The 14,159-nt window shown below is 36.0% G+C and overlaps 1 protein-coding gene across 3 annotated transcripts; it reads left to right on the forward strand.

The window, feature by feature from the left end:
• The first annotated feature begins 380 nt into the window (after positions 1–380).
• On the forward strand, positions 381–13,412 carry LOC141596397 (uncharacterized). 3 transcript variants are annotated; one of them, XM_074416534.1, is made up of 20 exons: positions 381–610; positions 1,214–1,272; positions 2,235–2,276; positions 2,390–2,464; positions 3,261–3,305; positions 3,621–3,722; positions 4,569–4,680; positions 4,799–4,844; positions 4,989–5,060; positions 5,389–5,451; positions 5,573–5,727; positions 6,742–6,806; positions 7,023–7,173; positions 9,270–9,375; positions 9,458–9,599; positions 10,888–10,952; positions 11,092–11,256; positions 11,976–12,048; positions 12,128–12,196; positions 13,119–13,412. In XM_074416534.1, exons 2-19 carry the CDS (start codon positions 1,269–1,271, stop codon positions 12,175–12,177), a joined length of 1,533 nt encoding a protein of 510 aa, XP_074272635.1. In that variant the 5' UTR covers positions 381–610; positions 1,214–1,268; the 3' UTR covers positions 12,178–12,196; positions 13,119–13,412. The 3 variants fall into 3 exon arrangements, with proteins under 3 accessions (XP_074272635.1, XP_074272637.1, XP_074272636.1); XM_074416536.1 differs by having other exon boundaries at positions 471–610; positions 2,393–2,464; XM_074416535.1 differs by having other exon boundaries at positions 518–610; positions 1,217–1,272.
• Positions 13,413–14,159: the final 747 nt, after the last annotated feature.

A 14,159-nucleotide genomic window follows, 5' to 3' on the forward strand; every position in this document is an offset into this window, starting at 1 on the left:
CTTGATCGTTGTTACCGTATGTTTAAAACCGTTTTAATCGAAAAGTTCGTAAATTAAATTACGATTTTTTTTCCAAAAAACCGTGTCTTTTTGTTTTAGAAAGATTAGGGAGAAATACAAGGGGAAGTTAATGGGGGCAAAAATGGAAAAATGTGTTAATTGTCGACGACGAAAAAGTTCGTAAATTAAATTACGAATTTTTTTTCCAAAAAACCGTTTTTTTTTGTTTTAGAAAGATTAGGGAGAAATACAAGGGGAAGTTAATGGGGGCAAAATTGGAAAGATGTGTTAATTGTCGATGATAATTAGTAAAAGTGTCGACGATATTTATCACGACCGGTTTTTTTTAAGGCCTAAATCGTTCCATATCCAATGGAGCAAAAAAAATGAGACCATATCCGGCTCATTAGGGTCCAGCTCGACAGGTGTGGACAAGGTCTATGACGGTTTGACCCACACGTGACACGGCCACACCCACTGCTCTCCTTGTATTAGTACTTAGGCGTGTCTTTGCAAAGGGTTTTAGAATAAAAAAAAAAAATTCCGATCATATAAACCCTCGCCACCATCCCATATTATATCGACGTACGGCGATTGCGTAATTTTTAAGGTTAGTTATTTAATTTTCTTAATTCCAATTCAATTTATTCACAATCATCCGATTAATCCAACGATTTACTGCTGTATTTCTTCTTTGATTTTGTTCAATCAGTACGATTTTTCGGCTCCTTCGATAATTGATCAATTTGGGAGAATGTTTTAATAGTGTTAGGGTTTGATGCAGCTTAGAAATCCCCTAATTATAGTCGAATTCCATGTTGATTTTGCTTAATTAGTTTAAATTTTGAGCTTTATTTCGTGGATTTCATGGAATTATTGATTACTGGTTAAATTATTACTCTCGCTCCCTCCGTCCCGATCATTTGCTTACTTTTGATTAAAATTCGCTCACAAAAAGGAAAAAAACGTAAACAAATGATTGGGGGCATAAACAAATTATTTATTCCGCTCCCGTCTTCTCAATTTGCATGCCTTATACTCCTTAATTAAAAATAAAAAACGTAAACAAATGATTGGGATGGAGGGGGTATATGATTTTTTGGTGTGTATATATGCCCATATGTTTGCTAAGCGAGAGCCTGGATCATTTTTAATGGAAATGTGAAATTTGACATATTTGGTTGCAGCATTAATATTTTACTCATACTTGCAGAAGGCTCTTTTTGAAGTCACAAAGTATCGCAGCTGCTCAAAGTTCTTTTATTATAATGGGTATGGCGTTTGTCCGAATTCTTTGTGTTGTCTGGATGAAGATTATTGAACCTTTGTCGTTTGTGCTGAAATCAAAATTGTTGTCAATCACTTCTCTGTACAATTTCTGTTAGTTAAGCTCATAGTGTTATTTTTTTGTTTGCGTTTCAAACATTGGGGTTATCTTATCGTTGATTAATATGTTGCTCTAGTCTTCCATGATTATTCCTATTAAAAGGCCCAGATTCTCGGCATTGTCTTTCACTTATTCGCCATCTGTTTTATCTTCTTTTCAAATCACTTTTTAATTTTTTTTTCTCAAGTAGCATTAAATTTCCCTTATTACGCCATTAAACAAGTTATTTATTTATTTTTCATTTTTAATGGAGTGCAAGGCTCACAATTCTTTGGCTTTAAATAGATGATGTTTGAGAGCGAAATGTCTGAGTTAACTGTGAATTCTTCATTTCGGTTATTCGTGAACAAACGGTTTGTGCTTTCAAGTTTCAACACACGGGTAAGGCTGCGTACAACCGACCCGCTTATATCGCCACCAACTGATCCTTTGCGGCATTGTGGTTATCTTGATATGGCATATTGATATTTTTAATTCCAGTTATTACGGTGTCTTGTCAAATTATACTTCTGTTTCTATTCTAAGCAGGTTTTAATGGAACATTTTTGTTGCTGTTGTTTCACTCTGCTGCTTACTCTGTCTGCTTCTGTTTAATTTATCTAGACAGTATGATCTGGTGATGGGATCATGCACGCTTTTATTTTCTGCGGATTGCAATCATGTGATAAATTGCATGGTGTCATAGTTTGTATTTGTTTCTATAGAGGGACCTTTTTTTGTCTGATGCTATGATCTTTGTCGTCTTTATTTCCTTTCAAAAAAAGCTATCTTTTGGATTTACTAGTTTAAAATCTTTACAATGCAACTATGCAAGTATTTTGGTTTAAACGCCTGGTTCTATTTGCAGATATTACTGAGGATATTCGGGCGTTGCAGCTTGACTCCTTTGGTAATTGACTGAGCTTTGTAAAAATAGATGTATCGTTGTTCTATTTATTTATTTATTTTATTCTACTTGTACCTTTTAGCTTACACATACTACTACATCTTGCTCCTGTGCAGTAGAGGATGATTGTCTCATCAGTGAGGAGGAGTCTAACGTTCAAGAAGTTGACAATGTGGTTCAAATGGAGAAAGGTAAATTCTCTTATTGCACCCCTTGTTTCTCTCATTCCTGGACAGCTTGCATTTTTTAGTTGCCACCACTATTGCAAATGCAATATTGTAGTTTACCAAGCCTTTGGGTTACTTTTTGTTAGATAGTATGGAGTATTACTTTCTGGGATGCTCGGTTTGAATATCGTAATAGCATTGATAAGGTCTTTCATTGAACCGATGTTCTTTTCCTTTGGTTGTAAAGTAGATCTGTCATTTTGACCAACAGAATTGTTTACTGAGAATGTGGAGCTGTCATTGGTGCCCTACTAAATTGCAAGTTATTTGCAACTATTGTGTTATAGTTATCCTTATGTCATAGAGAAAATGCATTTTTCTCCTTTTCTTTTTCTACATGCTGATTTCATAATGTCAATAGGCTGTGCTGGGTTGGTGATCCGTTAAGGTGTTGCGTGCAAATTGTAGGACACAAATGTATTAGTTATGAGGAAAAGGCACCAATCATTTTCCTAGGTGTGGCTAAGGCTGTTGGTACTTGGTAGAGAAGTGGTAGACATATAACAATCTCTTTAAGAGGGAAAAAGAAAGGCTATATGGAAGTTAATGAATGATTATGACTTTAGGGATGTCCATGCTTCATTAGGCTAGGAAGGGTAAATCTTTTATTTTGGCGACTAAGTCAGATAAATTTGTTCCTTATCAGTTTCAAACTGACATTGCTCGCTATTTTAGGTTGCCATTTTTCTTTAATCAAATTGGCATTGCCTTTCCTGTTGAAATGTAGTCTTATATATATTTGCATGCTTTGCTATTTCAGATACAAAGGAGTCTCATGATGACTCAGCTCCAATGGACTCGACAGGTACTTTTGAGTTTAGGTTGAAAATGCCGATGTCTGCTTATTGTTTTTTTTTTTTTGGCATTTGTAGGAATTTTTTAAGTCTTTGCCAAGTTCTCATTCCTTGATATTAAGTTTCTGAATGGAGGCGGAGACTACTGTCTTTTGTGCCTTGTTAATTGTCTCTCAATTCCCTAGAGATAGTGTAAATTGGTAATATCACTGAGAGAAACAGATTTTTTTAAGCACAAAAAGACACAAGGGGTGATACCTGTATACAAAAGGAGAACTGAAAAAACATATTTATGAAGCTGTTCCTAATATGTTATATTTTTTCAGAGAGGCAAGAAGTCCCTACCCATGAAGCAAATGAAGCAGTGAATGACATTGCTGAGCCTGCAAGGAAACGTCATCTAAATGTTGTGTTTATTGGTCATGTTGGTGAGTTAACATCCTCCGACATTTCATAAGCTTTCTATTTTTGATTTTATATGCTAATTATGTCGCCAAACCACTTTTATTTTAGAATGTATTTGTTGGGATTTTGTAGCCTCTTTACTTTTTATGTGGTGAAGGTGATAAAGATGCGCTTCTTTGGGAGACAAATACGTGTGTTGGTCATCTGATTAATTTTGGACTTAGTTTTGTCTTTGTTTGGTTGCAAGGGCTCGTTTTGTTAGATTTAGACTGATCCCTGTACAAGAAGACATCACAAATACAAAATCCGAGAGTGAGAGGATTAAGTTCTCGGGCTATCATGTGTAATCTTATTAAAAAATGAGAGCAAAGACACGCGGCGGGCAGAGTGGAGCACTTGACTCGTGTAGTCGTGTACAATAAACTGAAAAAAAAAGGGAATTGGAATTGTGAAGAATACCACATTGTCAGCCAATCATGAGATTTGGAATTATGGATATTGTGGTCCCTAATTTGTTTATGGCTCTCTCTCTTTACTTCTGTTGTTAGGAAGAACCTTCTTCATTTGGTTATAATTACTCTCTAGTTGCTAAAATATTGTATCAACCGTTGGTGTATATCAAACAATAAGTTCACAGATTTCTCATGTGTTTGCTCTGATGATGATCGAGGTTCATGTTTTCGTGTCCTCTCGGCTTATTATAATGCTATGTCTTTAATTTATAAGCGTGTGCTCTGGTCAGTTGATAACACCAATATGGAAGGTGTGTATAATGGTAACAGACTTATGTACCAGACTGCCAGCTACTTTCTTGAACTGATTTTTTCTGTATATCATATCTGTAATGTTCTTAATTTTTGTTGTTGTAGATGCTGGTAAGTCAACAATTGGTGGTCAGATACTTTTCCTCAGTGGGCAGGTTGATGAGCGTACAATCCAGAAGTATGAGAAAGAAGCCAAGGATAAAGCCAGGGACAGTTGGTGAGACTATCTTTTGAGAAGCTATGGCTATTGGCTACAAAACTAAGAACATTAAGAATCAAGTGCATTGGAGAATACTATGCGCTTGCTTAGCTGAAAATTATTGTTTGCGTGTCAGGTACATGGCATACATCATGGATACTAATGAAGAAGAACGTACTAAGGTATATATCCCGACCCCGAGTTAATTGTGTAACCTTGACCATTTGTCTATAGCTCATTGCATCACTGTGCTAATTCTGTTAGTGAATTATGGAAATTATGCAGCATTAACCTTTTCGTTGCTTAATGCTTAATTCTGATGGCAGGGCATCACTGTTGAAGTTGGTAGAGCGCATTTTGAGACTGAAACAACTAGGTTTACAATCTTGGATGCACCGGTAAATAATGATTTCATTCTCTTGAATTCTAGTAATGGGATTATGTTTTGTTGTTACCTTTTTATAAATTTCATTTATCCTTGTAATGTGGTCTATATCTTGCTTCTGGAGCCTTACGTTATTGACTCTTGATTTGGCATTGCGCGGGTAAATTTATAGTCAGATGATATGCATATAAAAAAGATGTTTACATCAATTAATCAGAGTGAAGGTTGTTCAGATAGGTGTTTCATGTTGATTTGATTTTCTTGAAGTAATGTAATTGCGGTGTCCTTCCACTTAGATTTATTATCTTTTATGGCTGATGGAATGTCAACATTTTCTGCAGGGTCATAAAAGCTATGTACCAAATATGATCAGTGGCGCATCACAAGCTGACATAGGCGTTCTGGTATGCACACAGGGTGTTGGCTTTGAATTTTTTACTTTTTGCTGTTTGCTCTTGTTATCATCTACTTATGGCCTATAGGTATATTCACTCACCCCCTTCCTCCATAATAAATAATGTGTAGGTAATTTCTGCTCGGAAAGGGGAGTTTGAAACTGGATTTGAGAAAGGTGGACAGACTCGAGAACATGTCATGCTTGCAAAAACCCTGGGTGTCACTAAACTCTTAGTTGTGGTTAACAAGATGGATGATCCTACTGTCAACTGGTCAAAAGAAAGGTTTATACTACAGACTACTGATGTTCAATATTTTTTTAGGATATGCCTGTACATATACATATCATTTTATATGTTCCCTTTGTTTTGTAATTATGGGGATAGCTCAGTTGGCGATTCAGGAGAATTTTCCTGCGCCACTTCCACATCCACAGGTCCTAGTTAGTATCAAGCCTCTCGATTATTGTTGTTTTTCTTTAGGCAGCTAGATTACTTCTGTCCCCATCAGTATGCAAATCATGCTGGACTTAACATGGTCATTTGTATTATTCTAAATCACTGAGAACTAATAGGAACTTAGGAAGCGCTAAGATTCTAGATGGTTTCTCGAATTTCTTAGAATAAATCAGCAGAATTAATCTAGAGTTATTTGCTGGAATTCCAAGGACCTTCGAAATTCACTTTAGTAAATACAACCTGCTTTATGTTTATAGTACACCCATTTGATTTAGTGTCAAACAAGGTCAACTTTGACGTTTATTTTTTCATAATTTGCACTGTCTACGATCTTTAATGATAATACGAAAATATCTGTTATGGTAACTTTAACAAGTCAATTGTTATATTGTACGTCCACATATATTTGAAGAAATTAATGGTCAAAATGATTTGGTTTGCCTATCAAAGTCAAATGTGGACACGAAAAATGGTTTAAGGCTTTATTTAACAGTGGTAGATCAGCATGCTGCTGTGGTAATTTCATGTTGCTATTGGATTTACTTTAAACAGACCCTGCTGTTAATCACGTCCTTTTGTCATAATTCATTCACTTTTAGCTTGATAATTGAGCCAGAGAATGTTAGCAAAGCCTTACCCCGACAGTTGTGGTGGATTCAGTACAATTGTAGTAGCTATCAACAGCATAGCATTGTAGTCTGCCAAAGTTAGTGATTACCGTCCTAAGGTTCCTTTATCCGCCAGTGCCAGTTTAACCACTCTTCCGTTATTTACACATCTAAAACCAATTTATACTGAGCATTTTCTGGCTGTTTGATTGCTCAAGTTTTCTGTTTCCAGGTATGATGAGATAGAGTCTAAGATGATTCCTTTTCTGAAGAGCTCAAACTACAATGTCAAAAAAGGTGATTTACTACTGTATCTAAATTTATTCTTTGTAAACATGCAAAAATAATATCTTTATTGGATATCTGAACATAGGGCAAAAGTGTCCTATCTTGCTTCTTCCAATGCCTGGATGAACCACTGTTAGATGTTCAAGCAAGTCCAGTTTTAGTCACAACTCAGAAGGTTGAAGTGTGTGTATGATATCTTAATCCTTTCTGGCTGGCTGTTCTCAGATGTCCTGTTTCTTCCAATATCTGGACTACTCGGAACAAACTTAAAGGTGAGAGTCGACAAAAATGTATGCCCATGGTGGAGCGGTCAATCTCTTTTTGAAGCAATGGATGTTATTGAAGGCCCTGTACGAGATCCTGATGGTCCCCTTAGGTATGTCTAATTGTCAACTTCTAGTCCTCCTTCAATATTAGTGCAAGATGCCAAGACAATTGTGGATTTATTATACGTGAATCGCCAACAATATCCATGTCAAAAATAATTGACGGTGCTCTTTGAACTTCATAAATCTCGCTGGAGAGAACTAGAATCTGGCACCATAAGTATTTTAGGTCACTTTCTGTAGTGAAATTGGATTTCGCTTTTGTGGTTACGACTAAAGAACTCACGTTGCCCACCCCACCACATTAGTGGGCCTTTCAGCTTTCTGTCATCTATGATTATTTTGGTTGTTGATAATATATGGGTTAGTGGCACACGGAATGAGCTGGTGTTGTATGAACTTGATCGATCTGTGCTAATCCCTGTAGTCATTGCTGTCAACTGTCTGTACAAAATTTGTTTATGTTTTAGCTAGGTTGTGTCAGGCTCTGAATCTATCTCCATCTAGTTGCTACTTCAAAAACCAATCCTCTTGTTTTCAAAGTTAGACAGCCATTGATAAGTGAGTCCTTATCCTACTTGTCTGAGGGTGAGTGTCTGAGTATGGTCTTAAAATGTTTCTACGGCTTCTCGTCCTTCTCTATCATTGATGCCTTTGGAGTTTGGTCTTGGTTCTAACCTGGACCTAGTATGGCAGATGCTATCACATAATCCATCCCTTTAATTAGTTGTGTTTAGTTTCTTAATGCTGTTTTTGTGACCTGCAAATATTCCTTTGTCCAGTACTCATTTTCCTAGGTTACTTTTATTAGGCATTGTAATAATCGTAGGTTATTTGTTTCTTCTATGGCATAGTGATGTTCAATTGTTGATGTGTCATGCATGTAAATTGAGTTTGAGATGGCCAGATGCCCATAAAAATGTCATCCAGAGTATTACGAGTTTCGACCACATTTTGTGTACTGCATGAAATTGCATCCAAAGCATTTCTGATACTGTCCTGATTAGCATGTGCTCTGACAATGTTATGCTACTTCTCATTGTTGGACATATATAAATACTTAGAGTCAGTACTCAGTTCTTTTCTTGCTAATCTTTTCTTCTACTCTCTAGTACTTTGATGTTGATAAACCTTGCACATAATTGAATTACTTTTACCCACCTTATCACCTATGATTTTCTCTACTACATTCATGCGCTGTTAGAGGTTTCAGTTCCTTGAAAAGGAAGTCAATATCTTAAAACTCTTTTGAGATTAGAGCTAGTTTCTCTATAAGACGGTATGGTGCTGTACTTTAAATCTGTTTGCAATTTAGTCTACCCCCATTTATCCACTTAAGCTTGTTTCTTTATTCTGGAAAAGGTAGAAATATATACAATCTACATACATAGATTTGGTGTATAATTTGGAATAAATCAAAATAGTAATATGGTTCTTCGTTTTGAGTTGATGTCCTTTTGCAGTCAAAAGTTCTCTTAGTGTATTTTGAGTTTTGATGGTTTTCTTACTTGATAGAAAATATTTTGAAAATTTAGCTTCTTTGAGTAATAGCTAAAAAAGACGAGTGAGGTTACCTACATTGCCACATCATGCTTTATGACTCTCATGGTGAATCCCTGGTCTTTAAAGCTGGTCTGGAGTTCCCGATAACACTTTCATCAGGTCTTTGTGTCCTTTGAATTTAAAATTAAGGTATTGCATTTGCTAAGATGCGCTTCTTTGTCTGACTTGTTAACATAGATTAGGCTGTGTTTGGAAATTTATACTGCATTATATGTCTACCCTTCTTTAGATTTTTCTTTTTATTTCTAAAGCAAAAGACTCACTGTTCATCAGTTTTGGAATATGATGGAATAAAGCAAAATAGCTTACTAAATTGTCCACCTCTTATATTGTGAGGTACTGAACGATATTCTCGACACAATTTTCTCAAAGGGTCATCCCGAAATAATCTTTTTAATAAACATCTGTAAGTGTGTGAGTCTGTGTACATTCAACCCCTCACGTCGCATAGACAGAAGCTTGTTACACACTGTGACGATGTGAATGATGTGTAGCCTTCTTTTGCTCTTTTGTTTTCTCTTGTGAGACATAATGCAGCCTTTTTTGTTTTCAGTTCCCCTTATAGTTTGAGTTTTGACTGCAGGATGCCCATTACCGATAAATTCAAAGATATGGGAACTGTTGTTATGGGTAAAATTGAATCTGGCACTATGCGTGAGGGTATGTCATTGATCATTATGCCAAACAAGGTATGTTTCTGAAATTTTAATTTGCCGTTGTGTTTGAGCCGTTGTTTTACAATACTACAGCTGAAATAAACTTTTTGTACAGGCTCATGTGAAGGTTACCGCTATTTATATTGATGATATTGAAAAGAAAGTCAAATATGCTGATCCGGGTGAAAATATACGGGTTAGATTGTCAGGGATTGAAGAAGAAGATATATTGCCAGGCTTTGTCTTGTCATGCATTTGTAAGTTCTTATTTCATCTAGCACTTGACATTTCAATATCATCCTATGTTACTCCCAACACTTCACTTTGGTCGCATGTCGCATATCCGACACTTGAAGTGTCCGACACGATACGATTCTTCTGCATTTCATTTTTGACCAATAATTGAAACTTGGTGGAAAGTAACCGTATCAGTTGGACATGTCTGACACTTGAAATCGAGTTGGAGTAACATAGGTATCATCAACGCTTGACTAGATAACTTGGCTGATTATTATAAGGACTCATCCGTTTTGATGTCCCGAGGATCGGCCTGATGTCACTTTGTGCCTTCATGAGGTTTCACTAATTTCATTTGGGCGCTGAAGTTGATTTTTAGCCAAAACCTCAAGGGTCAGTCAAGGCATCAAATCACAAAAGATGAATTAGCCAAAATGTTATGGCACCAATGAGAATTTTCCTTGTTTTAATCTGATTCTGGTTTCCTTGATTACTAATGCTGAGTTCATATGTGTATGCATGGATGCGTCTAAATTTTGGAGCTACTGTTTTAGTGTAGATACGAGTGAGATATATGTAGTAAAACAAAATGACTCACTTAACTGGACCCACCCCACTATGTCTTTGGGCTTTACCCTCACGTGTCTTTTTGTAAATGGGCATCAACCTCATGGTGGTGTTAAATCCTATGTAAAAAAAACTTCGACTCTCCCCTTTAGAGTGATACCTGTGTTTGGCATGACACTCAAGGATATGGGTATGGAATCTGTATCCCAACACTTGCCAATCTGAAAATGCCTCTATTTTCTTCCTTTTCAATTTTGCTAGCCAGACGTAGGCATCCCCCTCCTTTTCCTCCAAATTCTTCCATCGAAAGAAAGGTTAATGACTAATCACAAACTATGGGGAGCTTAAATTTTTTGTAATATCTGTAATCATCCAAACCAATATGTTGCCGTCAAGTAATTGTATGGTGATTGAAATTATACAAAGTCAAACACTACTCGCGAATTATATTTATGAAAATATTAGTAAAATGCACGAATATAAGTAAAATAAAAAAAGAGAGGAAGAAATAAACAAAATTGATGGGGTTGGTGGGGTAAGGTTAAGTTGATGGGGATGGCTGGGGTAGGGTTAAGCTTTCGATAGACATGGGTGATGTTTTTGTCGTCGTAGTTGTACTTGTACGCTTCTAAATACATGGAACAGCAATAAAATGTATGTCAACATGTTATAGTCTCATAGATTTCCTTTTGAGAGATAAGATTTAGAAATTGGCTAACATTTATTTCTATTTTGGTGCAGCCAAGCCAGTTGCGGCTGTTAATGAGTTTAATGCTCAGTTGCAAATCCTTGAGCTACTTGAAAATGTATGTGAATGCCCCCTTTTATCTTAAAAACAATGTAACTCGATTTTCTCGTTGTCTATCGTTTGACTGTTAATGGAAGCAGTTGTTGATCTAAGCTCTTAACTCATTCTATAAACTTTTTACTGATCTGGTATTCTAGGCTATTTTCACAGCTGGATACAAGGCGATCTTGCACATTCATTCCGTTGTTGAGGAATGTGAGATAGTTGATCTGCTAAAGCAGACTGATCCAAAGACGAAGAAACCCATGAAGAAGAAGCCTCTTTTTGTCAAGTCTGGGGCTGTTGTTTTATGCCGTATTCGGGTTTGTACTCTCTGTTTTGTTAGTTTTAGTGGTCTTTGAGCCCCCGGGCTGTTTTTTCTGCTAACATTTTTATTCAGTGTTTTTCATGTGTATGCTTTACTCACTTGAGTGTTGTTATTGTTCATAGAAACTCTGATTTTTTTTTTGGGATGAATATAGAAACACTGAATTTTAGTAGTTCATTGTATGCCTGTATGGTAGCCAATATGTTCTCCCATTTTGATATCATGTTTGAATTCGTCTCTACTTTCTCTCTACGCTTTGTTTTGTTTTGTTTTCTCGTTTTTTGAAGATATTTGTACTCTCTAGTCTCTATATCCAGTTCATAATGTGCCTATTTGACTTTGGTGATTAACAAAGTCGACATTGACCGGCATTTGTTCACAATATACAACGGTAAAAATCGTAATATGAAAATAGTTGGTTTGATAGATGACGTTTTCAATTGTAACCATACGCATGTTTGAAGAGATTAATGGTCAAAGTTGACCTATGTTGACAAAAAAATTGGGATGGAGGTTGTATTTGCTAAAAATATTGTTTCCTATTATGCAAACTTGGTGGATGCTCTAGATCACGAAGTATATTGCATTTATGCATCCTTTCAAGCGAGATCTTGCTAGCCTGTTGTTTCATTATCTAGTCTTTAAAGCATGTAATGCACTTGCCTGTTAAGTATCTGATTATTTGCTATTTATCCATTTGATTGTTGCGTTTAGGCGAATAATTTGATATGCGTGGAGAAGTTTTCTGATTTCCCACAGCTTGGGAGGTTTACTCTTCGTACAGAAGGTAATACGTTTGCCTTAAGCCTGATTAACTGGTGATGTCATTGCTTAATTTTGCGTTCTAATATTTTCTTCTATTTCAGGGAAAACTGTGGCAGTGGGAAAAATAATTGAATTTCCTTCGGTTGCTTAAATTGGTCTTCAGATATTAGGTGAAGTGATTTCTGAATTTTGAGTGCTCAAAGCTTTTTCTATATAAATAATTGCAAGATTATCCTTTTTTTTTTTTTTTTTTTTTAAATGTGGGGGTTTTCTGTTGCTAAGTCGATGCAACTCCATCTGCGCAAATAACATGCTGGATAAAATACCCTGAAGGCCTTAACATGATGCTTGATGGATATCAACCTATTTGTGGAGTATGGTTTATCTGAAAACTGGCTTGAGAGTTGAGCCTATTAAGTTAGGTGATGTATGCCTTACCTTCCTGTTAGCTGTTTTCTGTTTTCGCTGTTTCATTCCAGTAAATATCTTCCATTCTGATTTGTTTCATCGAAATATCTTCCATTCTGATTCATTCCATCAAGCATCGTGTTAACCATAAATGAGAACACTCCAGAATCCAGAGGGCTACATCTCTAGTTCTTAGTCTACTTATTGTTTTCCGAGTCAGTACTCTGTCTAATGTTCAGAAGAATAGGTTATATCTTCCTCTCGTCTCATTTCATTCGTCAATGTTCAGGGCATAGTGAATATAAAGTTATAAACTCCTCTTCATTTCATATTTGAGTTCTGTCGTTTATTGCCTTTTCCTTTGACGAGGGTGGTTTCTAGATCGACTTTTAACTTCTGCTTTGGTGCATTTTCCACTTTGCATACCTGTTGGATTGCAAAACGTTGGTATAAAACAAAATTGTTCAATAGCAGCTATCTACAGTTTTATACTATGAAGCAATAATTGGTCACTGCAATTTTCATTACCCAAAAACTAACCTGACATGGTTTTACACGTGAAATCAACCCATTTAACTATTTACTGTAATTAATAATTATGTTGCAATAATTGCAATTTTCATTTTCATCTTTGCCGGGTTATAGTTGTCCATGTTAGGTTAACTTATGCTGCTTCAACTGCAGGTAGGGCGAGCTAAGACGATACTTTCCATCATAGGCTGACAAATTGTGTGTTAATCACAGCTCGCCACTCCTTTTGTATCTGGACGACTTATTGTTGTACGAAAATGCATCTTTACCATGGCAACAACTTCCATTACAAATTCGGAGTAATTTGTTAGGCAGATATATATTTAGTTATATTAAAATATGGTGATAGATTTCTTATATATTTCATCTCATTTATGCTGTGCCCTCGGACTTTGATCCAATCATTTTTCCACCCACATTATCAAAAAGTCTAGTATTTGGAGTTCATATGGTTTGGTCCCATTATAGTCATATTTAATCTCGGAAAACGATTTTAAAATTTGCTCTCATATGGAGCAACCTCACTAGTCTCTACATTTTTCGACGAATAGTACTACAAGCAAGCTGTAGGTTTCCGGATTTATCTCTTGATAATTAAAAAAAAAAATAGTACTACTATAAGCAAGCTATTCAGCTGTTGTGTACAATTTTATTTTATTTTCTTAATGAACTGCAAAAGAAATACACAAATTTAATGTAGAAGCGAGCGCAAGATTAAAGTAGCGTCTTGTGACCGAGCCTCCTAAGATACTACAGTCCTTAGTCCTATGGCTTGACCAAAGTAACCTGATCCAAAAAAAACACGATAATTGATTTAATACGGAAATTTCTACTTATCGAATTGACCCAAAGCAACTTGAATACCCAAACTTTAAAATGATAACCATGTAAATGACCTGATTCGAATGACTTTTTATCACAAATAACCCGATGACTAGAAAATGCTCCGATTTGACCTGCACCGTTGATTTTGTATCCCAAGTCCACTCAAACCCCTATCTAGGAAGTTTGCCATGATGAGCCAAGACATCATTATGACCTGGTTTACATCACCTTCCGGCTTTCATCTCTTCGTCACCATTTTGATGATCTTGTTCATCATCAACATCAAGCGGAAATCTGGAATCATTCCTCTTGGTTTCAGTGACTAAGTTTCATTTTGCCCCTATCACTGTATTCTCAAAACTGTTGTAC

The sequence above is a fragment of the Silene latifolia genome, chromosome 8 (genome assembly GCF_048544455.1).
Source record: "Silene latifolia isolate original U9 population chromosome 8, ASM4854445v1, whole genome shotgun sequence".
NCBI lineage: Eukaryota > Viridiplantae > Streptophyta > Magnoliopsida > Caryophyllales > Caryophyllaceae > Silene > Silene latifolia.

Bases quoted from the DNA above. Each gene is read 5' to 3' on its own strand.
- LOC141596397 (XM_074416534.1), top strand. The intron at 4,845-4,988 runs GTATATATCCCG...TTCTGATGGCAG, and splicing joins ATGAAGAAGAACGTACTAAG to GGCATCACTGTTGAAGTTGG. The intron at 5,728-6,741 runs GTTTATACTACA...TTCTGTTTCCAG, and splicing joins GTCAACTGGTCAAAAGAAAG to GTATGATGAGATAGAGTCTA.